We start from the raw sequence: 14,015 nt of genomic DNA, 5'->3' as shown, positions 1-14,015 counted from the left end.
CTAAATCTACTACCGAGATATGTATTACACATGCTTGTAAGAGAAAATATGTATTCTTTTAAACATCAAATTAAACTTTCTGGGATTCCTCCCTTAAAATATACACAGCATATTACTTTTTCTAAATATAAAAAAATAACATGCATTAAATTAGCCACCAGATGGAAGTCATATGGTTACATGAACTGAATGTTAAGGTAGTCATTCTAGCTAAGTCAGAAAAAAAGCACAGTAACTCTATGTCTGTACTATAAGAGGACATTTTCCAGGAAATCTAGGCTATTGGCAAGGAAATTCCAGTTACTGGAACAGGATTATTTTTGTCTTTGTACAAATCTACTCATGCCAAAAGAGCTATTTCATTTAATAGGTGGCTTTTCTTATGTACTTTGAAAGTGCAAAAATCAGTGCTTTTCCATGCTGAAAGATCAAATCATAGCTGTTTTCAAGAAATGTTGTATGGAGAGCAGGTCTGAAAGCCCAGTCTTGAACCTAACTCTCCCAGACTCTTGGGAAGTAGCCTAGGCCCTCACACCACATGGACTCAGGCAGTTATTTAGGAATTCACAGTGGGTGGGCCAGCTACCTGGGTTCTGCACCCTGTAACCAGATTGGCCACATGATCTTGACCCTCATTGACTGGTGACCATATATAAACTTCCTGCTTCTTTTCTAGCCTTGTTTGAGTAATAAGTCATTGCCTTCTAGTTGCTATTCAGACCCTGTTTGACCCTGCTCTCCCTGATCCTGCCAGCTACCGCACTTGGATTGGGAAGTTTTCTGAGAAAAGTTTTTCACCAGGAAGTGCCAGATCATTGAAACTGAAACTTTTCCTGCAAAAGGGTTAGTTTCTACCAAATTTTCAGGGGGACCTGAGAAACACAGATTCAAGTGGTCAGAATCCCAGGTGGCTGACTCAGGAACAGATGCAGGCTGGAGCAGCATGGAAACAGGCATGGGCTCGAGCAGCAGCAAGAGCAGTCTGTTGGAACTATTGGTAATAGGGGAGAGTTCTCAGCCAGGTAGTACCTGTGAGTAGAGTGAAGAAACTGCTTCCCTTAGGAGCCTAGGTACCTGCTGTGGATCACCTGAGTGGGACCTTGCCTGTGGCTTGGCTGACCCCTAGCAGAATGGTGTGGGGCTTATCACAAGACCTGAAGGTAATTGCCTCTGATGACTCCTCACACTCTCTGGCTTAGGAATGACTGATCAGGCAAAGGCTCAAAGGTAACTCTGGTTTAGGCTGGTTCTGAGGTAACTCATCTCATTCTGCTCTGTATGATTCTCCCAGGAGAGTGGCTATTCTATGGGAAGGTCTCTCCCTGGATTTTTTTGTTGACAGGTTTCAATTTCATCCTAGTGCAAGAGTGGAAAACTTTCATAATAGCAAATCATAATTAATAATAACTGCAGGACAGAAAAACCATTTCTTGCCTAGCTCTAGTTGTATGTATGTAAAATTTGCAATGAATATGGGAAATTTACTGAATAATCTATAGCCCTCATTAATTAATTAATCTTTGTGTACTTTATCTGTAATATGGGTACAAATGAATATCCATTTTACAGAATTGTGAAAGACTTAATGAGTTAATAACTGTAAAGCACCATTGATATCCTCAGATAAGTCAATTGGTTCAGTACATAAAATTATTACAATGGAGTATGTATTACTATTAATTATCTTACTCAAAGTTCTGCAGGACTGTCAGTTCTATCAGACTTCTATAGCTGTCAGATGGTATAAAAACTGAGTAACAGGAATAGGACACAAATTGAAATGAATGATTTTTTGTTTTTATAATTTTAACTTCTAGAAATCTTTTTATTAATATTTTTCTCAGACCCTGAAGTCAAAAAAGAAGAAAAGCCAGCAAAACCAGGTAATAGTTTATAGACTTAAATGGGTGATAGATACAGAATATCTACTCTCACCAGATCCTAAATTAGGGACCAAACCCAAAATTTTCAGTCCTGTGTGCCTAAAGTTAGGCTGCTAAATCTTTATTTAAGCATCAAGGTGAATGTTCAAAACTGGCTTAGTGATTGAGGAGCACAGGACCCACTTTCAATGGGGTTTATGGTTTTTAAGTTACTTAGGAGCTTTTGAAATTTTTACCCAAAATGACTTTCCTTGGGACTTAGCCCAAACCTTGCCATTGGTTACGTAACCCCACTCAAATGAAAATTGAGGGCATACTTTTAAATTAAAGAAAAAATGTATTTATTTAGTAACACCACTTTAAAGTATTTTACATCTATTTTATATGTACATCATTTTAGTTACTATTATTATTACAATACATTAAGCACTTTTTGCTTGTGTTAAAATACAATAGTAATTTATTCAATCCTAGTTACAGACATAGGTAAGCTTGTGTTTTAATGATGATGCAATAGCTGTGATTGCTAAAATAAGAAGCCACCAACTATATAGAACTTTATTTTTACTGTTTGGTAGGTGTAATATAAAAAAAAAGGTAATAATTGGAGATATACCAATCTCCAAGAATTGGAAGGGACCTTGAAAGGTCATTGAGTCCAGCCCCCTGCCTTCACTAGCAGGACCAATTTTTGCCCCAGATCCCTAAGTATTGAACTCACAACCCTGGGTTTAGCAGGCCAATGCTCAAACCACTGAGCTATCCCTCCCCCCTATATATATGTGCACTGGCATTATGCCAGCATTTTCATCATTATTCTGCTTAACTCTCAATCAGCACAACATACTGAAAGACTTTGATGTGCTTACAACACATGGTTAATTGGCCAAACAAATTCCCCCACCAGGAAACTATTGCCATATTCCACATGCAGAGAATACTGCAAGTAAATGCTTTGAGGAGGACTGAATATTCAAATACCATTCCAAAATTAATGAGTCTTGGGTTTGACACTTTAAAAAAATCCCTACTTTAACTGTGTGATCATAATTTTCTGAAATGTGCTTTTGAAAGCTTGTAACTAACGCTGAAAAAAATAGTCAGAGGTGTTATAGACTAGTCATTATCCCTGTATCTTACCTCACAATTAATTTGGCTAGCAATATGGAAAAAAATCCCATGAGCATTGTCAAAAGTTAATTAAATGTCAGTGTTTCAAATGATATCATATGCATATATTTTCCCCCTGAAGTCCATAAGTACGTTCTTACTTTCCATAAATTTATGCATTCTCCACATTTTAAAAGCCTCTATTCCACACTAATTAGATAGCATATTGAAGCATATGCACAAAGGTGGGGTTTTTTACACTTAATTGAAATTAGTCAGTAACAGAGAAGGGTCTGAACAGTGAAGTTCAGAACCAGATCTAAACTTTTCCATGGGGCTTGGGTGTCAGATTTTGATTTGGTGCATTATAGAGATAACTGTCAGCTGTGAAATGTGCCTTGAAAAATATATTTAATTTTGGGGGGTTGGTTTGAGCTCGTCTCTAAACAATAACAGTGCTTGCACACATGCATGGGCACCCTGTAGAAGAATGATGCCTTTGACCCCAATGATTTACATGATTTCCCTGAAAACTGTTTTTAATATACTTTAGGTATGTTCTATGTGAGTTGTATGTTGCCTGTTATATAACATCAGGAAAATTGCATTTAAAGGTCAGGCTTTAATAATTGTATTGAAAGAGTGTTCTTCAGGCATTTCAACACACGTGCTTAAGTAGTGAATACAATGCACATATTTAATCTGCCTTTAGCTGTAATTTCATTCTCTCCAATCCCTTCTATGGAAGATTTGTCCTCCTGGGAGTTTGAGATTTAGAGTACTTTAAAGCCATTAACTTTTAATGCCTTCATATGAGATTACTCTGTTTCAACAAGATCTGCATTTCTCAGTGCACTTCTATTGTTCATCTGACAAACTTGAGTGTAGTAAATAAGGGAAGACTTGGACCATTATTGCCATTCCCCATAGGCATGCAGCTCAGAATGAAGCTGAAGTGGGTCCTATCATAAAATTTCCCTAAGTAGCCTATACCTTTTCTCTACCCCTATTGTTACACTCATACCAAGAAGTAGCAGAAAGTTTCTGTTTTCCTTCGTGTTCCTGTGCAACAAAGTGCTCTTGAGCTGCAACTTGAGAATACAGCTTAACCCCCACCAAAAAACGAAGGTCAATTCATTCTTCAATCTCAAATGCGTAGGCTATTTGGAGTGTATATGTAAGGCAATCCAAATGGAGATGGCACAGAAATAGAAATTATATGAAGTCAGATATATCAGAATTGGCTTTGCTGCTCCTCTATTCTAGTTGTAGGATAGAAAAACCTATGTCTTTCATTTGAGCACTGTTTGTTGATGGAGAGCTACAGTATAAGAATTGACTTATTGTAATTCAATACCATGTAGAACCTAACAGCATTGGCCAATTATTAATTATAATAGTAAAGCAGATCTTCTTTAAGGAGATTTGCCTTTATCACTGCACCATGTCATCATGGTTAATCAGAAGAACAGTGGTGAAATTCTACTCCATGGAGCTTTCTAGCTTCACACAGGCCTACCAGAATAAGCAGGAAGTAAGAGGAGGGATGGCCTAGTGGTTACAAGGCTAGCCTGGGACTTGGGAGATCTAGGTTCAGTTTCCTGCTTTACCACAGACTCTGAATGACTTTAGGCATATGACTGCATTCCCATTTTTAATACAAGATAAATACTTCCTTCACTCACAGGGATGCTGTGAAGATCGTTACCTTGAAAACTGTGAAGTGTTGAGATACTGTATTAGTGGGAACCAAATGAGTACCTAAAATAGATAGGAGTTGTAAGGAAGGTTGAAAGGCCATTCTGTGTTCAGTAGAGCTGTTTTATTGGGTAATCTTGGTTTTTTTAGTTCAGTCCACAGGTTTTATTTTGTCTACCCTACCAACCACCACTCCCTTTCCCTCTTACCTGTGTCCCTTCAGTTGAGTTACTATTGCCCAAGGGCTACTGGAGCAATCTTCACTAGTATAGTGAAGAGCAGGGCAAGGAGGGCACAACCTCTTCTCTTTCAAATCAACTTGCTGCTTTTGATCTACTTTGGAGGATTATAATTTAGCTGCATGCACAGCAGGCAGGCCTTTCTGCAGAATCAGTCTCCCTGCTGCTTAACCGGCATCTACTTTCCTAAGGCCTGCCAGGGCTCAGAAGAGAACAATTTATTGTGATGGATCAGGTTCACTAACATTGAAAACAAGGGGGAAATGGCACATTGTGCTGCCCCCCTGGAATCAGGAGGTAATAACTTTACAAGAGTGGGTAAACTGCTCTAGGATAAAGTGATAAATCCTGATGAATTCCATTCTAAAGCTTTTTTTCAAATCTATTTAGTCTGAGATATATTGAAACTGTCCAAATATAATTAATCTCATTTTTCTGCCGGTTTGTTGATAACACATATATTTCACAATCTGAAGCACCTTGTACCAACAAGGATAAAGCTGTTTCATTGAACCTTAAATTAAAACTGCATTGAAGATTACGCAGAGTCATGTGACACATGTTAACTCATACTGCTCCCTGGAGTATGTTCCTTGGGAATTTTAAAAGGAGCAAAGCACATTCGTATGGGAGAGAAGCTTTTAGACCCTAATTCAAGAAAGCACTTAAGTAGGTACTTAAATTCTTTTCCAGGCACTGAGACTTGAATACATGATTAACTCTAGGCATGTGCTCATGTGCTTTTGTGGAGAGGGATGGATTTAAGCAAATACTTAAATGTTTTCCTAATAGGGACATCAGAGAGAGAAAGGCATTAAAAACTCCACGTCTTTTTACTTTTCTTACTTTGTTTTGGGATTCTGCATAGTCTTAAACATCATATTTTATTTGGAGAGGGTTTTTTTTTGTATTACATCTTAATTTGATATTATTTATTCGTTTACAGTGATTTTAGAAGCCAAAAAGGTGAAAGATGCTAAAGTAGTCCTTCATCCTGCTGCTGAAGGTATGTCTTCATTTTTTGTTTTTAAGTTTCTGTCACATTTTAAAGAGTGAATCTTTTTAAACACTTGAGGACAGCTTCTGACATTCTTACTCATGCTGAATAGTACCTTACTTGCTAAATAGCCTCATTGAAATCAACAGGACTTCTTGTGGAGTAAGTGCTACATAACATGTGTAAGGGTGTCATAATTTGGTCCTTTTGTGTATCGACGCATGAGGTGCAAATTCTAGGGAACAAGTTCTGTCTTTGGATGTCACAAAGAGACTTCTGTTGATCTCAGTTTCCCTTTTGGCCCTTTACTTGTAATGTAGTTACAGATAAATGTCATGGTAGTGTGAGTTTAGGGTCCAATCCAAATCCCAGTAAAGTCAGCAGGAGTCTTTGCTGGGTAACTTCTTTGTTTATAATATGTATTTAACTGTGCAAAGAATAAATTTCTCTAGCTATAAAACATCAGTATTATTTTATCATCACATAATAAATAAACAGTTCTAGAATTACATCCATTTCACTTAATAATGAATTCTTTTCTTATAATGCATGTTCCCGTTCTCACTCGCTCACACAGAAACACACACTCACACAAAAATATGTTTGCCATCTGAATAGTAAACAACATGTCAAGTTTTCCATCTAGATGACAGTAATCAGTAAACGTGTTCTGCTTTTACCCTTACCAATTTACGGTTCAATAAACTAAAGGATTTTTCTTCTCAATCCTTATCTGAAGCTAATTTACACAAATATGCCATATATAATTAATACCCTTCTGGCACTCAGAAGAGCAGGCAAGATTCAAACATAATTTGAACTGAATGTAAAAATAGTAACGGGTGAAACTACCAAGTCTGGTTACTAAGATTAATTTTGTGGCCTGCCTACAGAAGCATACTGACTTTTTGTTTGGACTGATTTAACTTCACCCTGCAAAGGGCAGATGGCCTGAACAGCACAGTTGGAGGATTGTGGCCTAGACCCTGAGACAGAAGCAGTGCCCAACCTTTCCCTAAGGGGTCACTAGAGAGATACAATTTGCCACAATCCAAAATCAGGAGGAAAAGTCAAAATATAAATGTTTTTATGGAATGGAAAGTTTTGAATATTTTCAATTCAGAGATGTCAAAATGCTTCATTTCAGTTTGGTTTAACATTAATCAGTGACCACCTGAGCTGCTGAAGTGCATCATGAGTGTAGTACAGTTGCTTCATTGCCCCCAGGCCTCGCTGTAGGCTGGGTTGCACAGTTGGACTACATCTCCCATGATGCACCTTGGCCATGAGACTCCTATGATGCACAATGGCAGTTCAGCCAGAGGGAAAACTACAGTGCATCATGGTAGGTGTCATCTGGCCAAAGGGGATGGTCATAGAGGAGAATGTCGGTGTGAGGCATCTGAATTACAACTTCCTTGAGACACCATGGCAGCTTTGGCAGACATAGGCTAATGTCCAACTGATCCATGTCATTTTGATTAGGTTTGACAAACCAAACTGTTTTGAGTCAGGTAAACTTGACCCAAAACTAAATATTTTGTTTTGATTTTTCACAGCAGAAAATTGAAACACTTCAGCAAAATCAGAAGTTTATTGTGTAAAATCTCAACTTTGCAGAAACTGCATTTTCTGTCAAATAACATTTAGATGGAAAATTCCTGACCAATCTAATTATTATTTGGTGTATTTGATTAGAGAAAGGAATGAACCAAAGGTTAAAGCATAAGTCCGGGAATCAGGAATTTAAAAATTCAACTTCAATTCTGACATTGACTCCCTCTGGCTTTGAGCAAGTGGCATTGCCTTTTTAGGGAAAGTGACTTTACAACAAAATACCTTAATTTATTCTTCACTTGCAATTTAAACAAATCCATCTGTAAAATGTGGATAAGGACAGAGTTACCTACCTCACTCAGGAGACACAAGTTCTGTTCCTGATCCTGACATGCAAATCCTATGTGAATTAAGGCAAGTCACTTAACCTCTCTGTGTCTCAGTTTTTCCACATAGAATCATAGAAGATTAGGGTTGGAAGAGACCTCAGGAGGTCATCTAGTCCAACCCCCTGCTCAAAGCAGGACCAACCCCAACTAAATCATTCCAGCCAGGGCTTTGTCAAGCCGGGCCTTAAAAACCTCTAAGGATGGAGTTTCCACCACTTCCCTAAGTAACCCATTCTAGTGCTTCACCACCCTGCTAGTGAAATAGTTTTTCCTAGTATCCAAGCTAGACCTCCCCGCTGCAATTTGAGACCATTGCTCCTTGTTCTGTCATCTGCCACCACTGAGCACAGCCTAGCTCCATCCTCTATCATGTAAAATGGGAATAATATTTTCTTCACAGGAATGTTAAGGCTGAATTCTTAATGTCTGAAAATAATTTTAGAACCTTGGATAGACTGTGCTATAACCATTATTATTGAGATTATAGACATGGTCAAATAATGTCCATCAAATTATTTGATGAATTTCAAGAGTTTTTAAATCAATATTTGTGTTTTATTTTCCTAGCTGTAACAATTTTTTATTATTGGTTAATTATAGTACTTAGTGTTATAAATGCTATCTTGTCATGGTTGCACCAGCCATTATTTCAGCTCCATAAATTAATATTCTAAACTGACACTTACTCTGAATTTAATTTGCTCAGTTAAAATTCATAGCTGAGAAGGAATTTATTTTCTGTTAGTTTGGGTTTTTTTGCATCATACAGTCTGAGTTCCACCTTCAGCGTTCAAATGTGTCATCTATAATCTTGTAATACAGTAGAATTTATCTAAAGTGTATTTTGAACTGAAAACTGATTCTTTTTGTATTTTTAGGCAAAAAAGTCGAGGCCAAACTACCAAGTATGTACTAATATACATAACAGAATAAGAGATGTGCAGCAAGCATCTTCAAAGATTGTTGTAAAAAGACCATAGCTTAACACTGCAGGGGTCAAATGTTTTAGTATGTGAATTCCACAGCCATGACAAATAGGGCGGTAGGAGTACTGACAACTTCTATCATCATGTTAAGTTCCTTCACATTGCTGATTCCGTGCTTGCCACCACTTAGAGTTCGTATCCTACATGCCCTCTTAGCACAAAATGCTCCATTATTTCTGTTGTGATCTGAGTATTGGCTCCTGTTGTTGTCTCCTTTAATCTGGGGTAATGAGAGCAGGCACTAGTGGGGAATGGGTGATTGTAGCATAGCTACTTTGTGAAGGAAGACACTTTTCTGCTTCATTGTGAAATAAGCCCAGCCATCTTGGATTTCTTTTAGTATTTCACTCTGAAGGTGCAAAAGAACTGCAGAGAATTTTTCACACTGAAAACATGTATTTCTCCCCCCATGTGGAAAAACTATGCTGAGTCCTGCCTGGTATCTTCAGTTGGTTTAAATTGAAGTAGCTCCATTCACACTAGCTAAGGAGCTGGTCACATGTTACATTAGACTCCTGGTTAGGACATGCTCTGCAGCTTGCTTTGCTGGTCTACTTAAGAGGAGCATGGTTTTCTGCCTACTTGTTGCTGTGCACTGCAGCATATAGCCTAACCAGCAGGGAGGCTAAAACCTTACATGGTCGACTATGTCCCCATTAGGATGTGATGTGTGGACCAATGTATTCACCAGCAACCTTTCCTAGTGCTCTCTTGAACCATATGCAGACATCTGCTGACCCTATGACCTTGTTCTCCTCTAATGAACTGGAGCAGTACAGCACTTAGGGAAACACTATTGTAATTTAGTGATGGGGAGTGCAGAGCCTCAGTGATTCAGACTGAACCCAAGGAGGCAAAATGAATCCCCCACAGCCACTGCTATACCCCTTTGTAGAATGAAATTAACTCCCCCTCCCGCCCCCCCCCCCCCCCCGCCCACATAGCTAGCCAGCAGTGTAATTGGCATAGAGCTGGGTGAATAATGGATTTTTGGATTCATTGGCAATTCCAAAAAAAAAATGAATTTTTTGGCAAATCAAAGAGTTGACTTTTTTTTGTTTAGATTTTGACCATTTTAAAATGTTTTGGGGTTTTTTAAAAACCAAATGAAAGGACATTTCAAAATGAAAAGTCATTTCAAAATTTAAAAAACCCTGAAATTATCCATTTTGAAAATCTTGAGTCAAAACATTTTGATTTTTTTCAGAATTGGGGGGGGGGAGTTTCAGCCAAAATTGACGTGAATTCATTAAATGTTTTGGTTTTGTCAAATCTGCATTTCCCCCCTCCCCACACACACACACAAAGAAAGATTTGTATGAAAAAAATTGCCCCATTCTAAAATGCCACCAATTTAGAATTGTTCATGGGTTGCTAGAGTGGGTGTAATTAGTTCTAGGGGAATTTTACAGGAGCCTAATTTAGACTGCCTTACACATCACTTCATATTTGGCCTAAAATGAGTTGTCAGGAGCTATTTGGTTATGACAGTGCTCTCCTGTTTTGTTTTTGCAAATGTACATAGTATTTGTACACAGTATGCTGGCTGTTTTATAGATGATCAAAGCTTTGTGTTATTGACCCAAATAGAACAAACTCACTAAAACATACACTGTAGTGACATACATATTAAAAATATATTTTTCTTTCTCTTTTTTTCTAGCTACAATAGTGAAACCTAATGAACACAGTAAGTATAATATCGATGGAGAAAGTTACATTTGAATGAGGAAGGCCTCTTCACATGTTCCTTGTCAGAGCAGGATTAGAAGTGTAGGAAATGAGTGAGATGGAAGCCTAGGGAGTTCTTCTAGATTTATATTGGTGTAACTGCGGTCAGAATCTAGCATGGCAATTATGGCACCATCAGTTACACATTTTCATCTGATTTTGGACTGGTATGTCTGTTCATGGAAGGAGCGTTTTAGTTTTAAATTGAAATAATGTAATCTAGGCTAACATCTAATCTCTATTTTATGGTTCTTCTTATTTGCAGAGCATGAATCTATTAAACAAGAAAAAGCAGTTTCCCATGCCAAACCAGGTAGTCTTTTGTGTTAAGTTTCAAGGTTCATATAAGGGCCCTGTTCTAATAGATTTTATGTGCTATACAGAACTGGGGGCGGGGGGGTTCTGTTGGTTCAGGAAAGGGGTTTGTTTTGCTTCAGGGGAGAGGAAAATGTATATCCCACAGGTCCAGATTGTGAATGTCTTTGCCCTGATGGTGAGCTGTTGTTCACACAAGTAGTCCCATTGGCTTCAGTGGAACAATTTATGGGAATCTCTTCACCAGTGGGAGTAAGGTGTTTATAACCTGGCCCTCAATGAGCCAAGGTAAATATTTGGAATTCCCCATTTAGGCTTTTCCCTAACACAATCATTTGTTACTTAAAATGGTCAAAGTCCTAAAGAGGATGGGAGATAACACCAGCATATAGTCTATGAACCACTTACAGACAGGGAGTTCAGTGATTAGTAGGCCTTGTGTTGATCCTGTGCACAGGGGTGAATTTCACCCATTGTGAGGACCACCATGGGCCAGTTTGTGAATCCCTTCCCTCTCACTGGGCTGCAGTTACTTGCATGAATATTCCCACTGAGACAGCAAGGAGATACACAATCTGGCCCAATAGGAGAAATTCATGGTAAAAAAAACTGATAGAAAACTCAGTTATTTGGTGCTCAGTTTAAGCTGCTGCTGAATAACCTTGTTATATGTAATAGGCACTGAAACAGCAGATATTTGAGTCTCATTGATCTTGGGGACTAGCTTTGCATAAAACAAATTCTTCTTGAATCAGCTCACTAATATACTTCTTACAAACATGCATTCCTTCAGTATCAGGCAGTTTGTCTGAACAAACATTTTTGTTCTGGTTGTGACAGTTTCATTGGGAATCTTCATTCTTTGTATGTTAGTTTCCCCATCTCCCTTGTATAACAGTGGAGCTCGCTAGTAGACATAGAATGCCATAGATATGTGTAGGATCTCCCTGCAAGATTCCACTGCATAGAGCAACTGGTGATATTGAGAGATCTTCTATTGCTGCCTTCTTTAGGGGAGGGGCAGGCAGGCAATACTCTTCATCCCAGTCTTTGAACGTCCAGAATCTGTTTTTTGCCTCATTGTCTATTATTTGTTTACTGATACTGGAGACTATGGGCCACATTTAGTGAAGCTGGTTTAAGGAGGTGTAAAAGACCTTTTCCTTCACCAGTCTGGTCCTGAATCCTATGGGACGATTTATCCCAAGAGAGAACATGCAATGGTACCACCATCCTCTCATGGATGGGCAGCTTTAAGATTCCCTCTTGACTTAACCAGCCACTCACTTGGTAAGTAGTGCCGACCCCTGCAGGCCTCCTGGCAGTGAAGTGGTTTCTGCCAAATTCCGCTGTTGCAACCTTCCCCTTTCACAGAATTTTCACCTTAAGGGGTCTATATGGTTGGACTCCAGCATAGATCCTGAGCTGAGTCTGTCCTACAAAGACAGCAGCAGCTCATGGGATAGTTGAATTAGCATGTCAGCATAAGTGGCCTCTGCTGAGGCAGTCTTCTGCCCTTGGCAATGAAAACCATCCAGTTCCAGTTCACCACACACTGATGGAGGGTTGGAGGCTTTTTCTTGGCTGCTTAGTTGCATGTAACACATCCAGTCAGAACGAATACTTGCCCTGTGAGCATAGTGAAATCAGCACTGACTGAATGGTTAGCCGTATCTCCTCCAGATGTCAGTATATAGTTCAATTTCTGAATGTGATGGCTCTTGAATATCACTCAGCCAATACAACCATCTAGTTGCAAAGCTGTTACGTTGGGGTGGTCAGAAGCTTGCACAACTACAAACTAGACTAGAGCCCCTGGAATTTAAACCCTTAATGAGAACATTGGATTGTTGAATTTGTTGTTGTGGAAGAGATTTTTTCTCGGTGATTCATGGCTGCTTTGGAGAAGAGTGGCAGTTTGTTGGTGACTGGAAGTACTTATTTGAAAGCATCAGTTGTTCTTCTTCCTGCTGTGTGCCAGTCAGGCCCGCTGACCGCAAATCTGGGCCCTGGGGCCATCCCTAGGGAGCTGCGGGGCCCGGTGCAGAAGTGATGAATCCATCACTTTCAGGACTGACCACACTGGCCAATAATGCTGGGCAGTGGGGCCCCCAAAAGCACAAGCCCCGGAGTGGTCACCACCCCACACACGAACCTAGAAGCTCTGTGGCCTGCCTGGGTGATTTAAAAGGGGCCAGGGCTCCCGGTGGCAGCAGCCAGGGGCCCCTGGGCCCTTTTAAATCATCCGGGCCCCTCGGCAATTACCCCCTTTGCCCCCCCACATCAGTGGGCCTGGTGCCAGTGAGTGCTCTTGCAGACTGAATGATAAAAAATACCTCAAGGGGAGCTGCCTCTTCTTTCACTTTGATTCACAGCAGCTTCATAATGTAATTCCTATCATTCGTGCCACCAAATTCAGAGGTATTACAAGACTGAGAAATCAACAGATGTACGAAAACATATTGACCCAAAAAGAGAAAAAATTAAATTCACATATATTTGTGACCGGCCAAAGCAAGAGAACCAAATTCATCCCTGGTGTAACTCTGTTGGAATCAGGGGAAACATACAAGGATCAATTTGTGACTATTTCACATTTAAAACTGCATCAGAACAAGGAAGACTATTAATGAAGGGAGAGCATCAAAACAAGTCCTGTTTGAAGGAAGGAAATTCTGTTTCATGTCAAATTTCAACATTTTGAAATTTGACTTCATTCCTAAGCAGAATGAAATGTGAACATTTGAAAATCATTCTGTGAAAGGTTCTTTTATTTATCAATCAAAATGTTTTGTTTTGACAATCTTTTTTTAACGTGTTGTTATACCATATATCAATATAATGCAAAATGTTGAAAAAATGGGAAAAAAGTAATTTCAAAATGAAAAATCAAAATGTTTCCTTCCAAAAAATGTTAAAATGGGACACTTCGAAACTCAGAACTATTTCCCCAAAATGGAATTTTTACTAACTCAGCAGGACTTCATGCAGCGTTTTGATTTCAATGGTATTACATACCCTGACAGAAAATGGTTCCATCAAAGTTTTTCCAACTGTCTCTACTCAAAAGTTTCGGGGATGTATTGGGCTTAGGTAAGGACCCAGATATT

General features: G+C 39.0%; 1 protein-coding gene across 1 annotated transcript in view; it reads left to right on the top strand.

Annotated features, from left to right (window-relative positions):
- Positions 1-14,015, top strand: part of TRDN (triadin) — a 271,057-nt gene that overhangs the window by 215,882 nt on the left and 41,160 nt on the right. The window contains exons 33-37 of the mRNA XM_045010301.1: positions 1,845-1,883; positions 5,877-5,936; positions 8,752-8,778; positions 10,523-10,549; positions 10,856-10,903. Coding sequence (XP_044866236.1) covers positions 1,845-1,883; positions 5,877-5,936; positions 8,752-8,778; positions 10,523-10,549; positions 10,856-10,903 — 201 coding nt within the window. The remainder of the gene's footprint in view (positions 1-1,844; positions 1,884-5,876; positions 5,937-8,751; positions 8,779-10,522; positions 10,550-10,855; positions 10,904-14,015) is intronic.

The sequence above is a fragment of the Mauremys mutica genome, chromosome 3 (genome assembly GCF_020497125.1).
Source record: "Mauremys mutica isolate MM-2020 ecotype Southern chromosome 3, ASM2049712v1, whole genome shotgun sequence".
NCBI lineage: Eukaryota > Metazoa > Chordata > Testudines > Geoemydidae > Mauremys > Mauremys mutica.
Note: the sequence above shows the minus strand (reverse complement) of the source record. Positions and strands in the feature narration are given on the sequence as shown.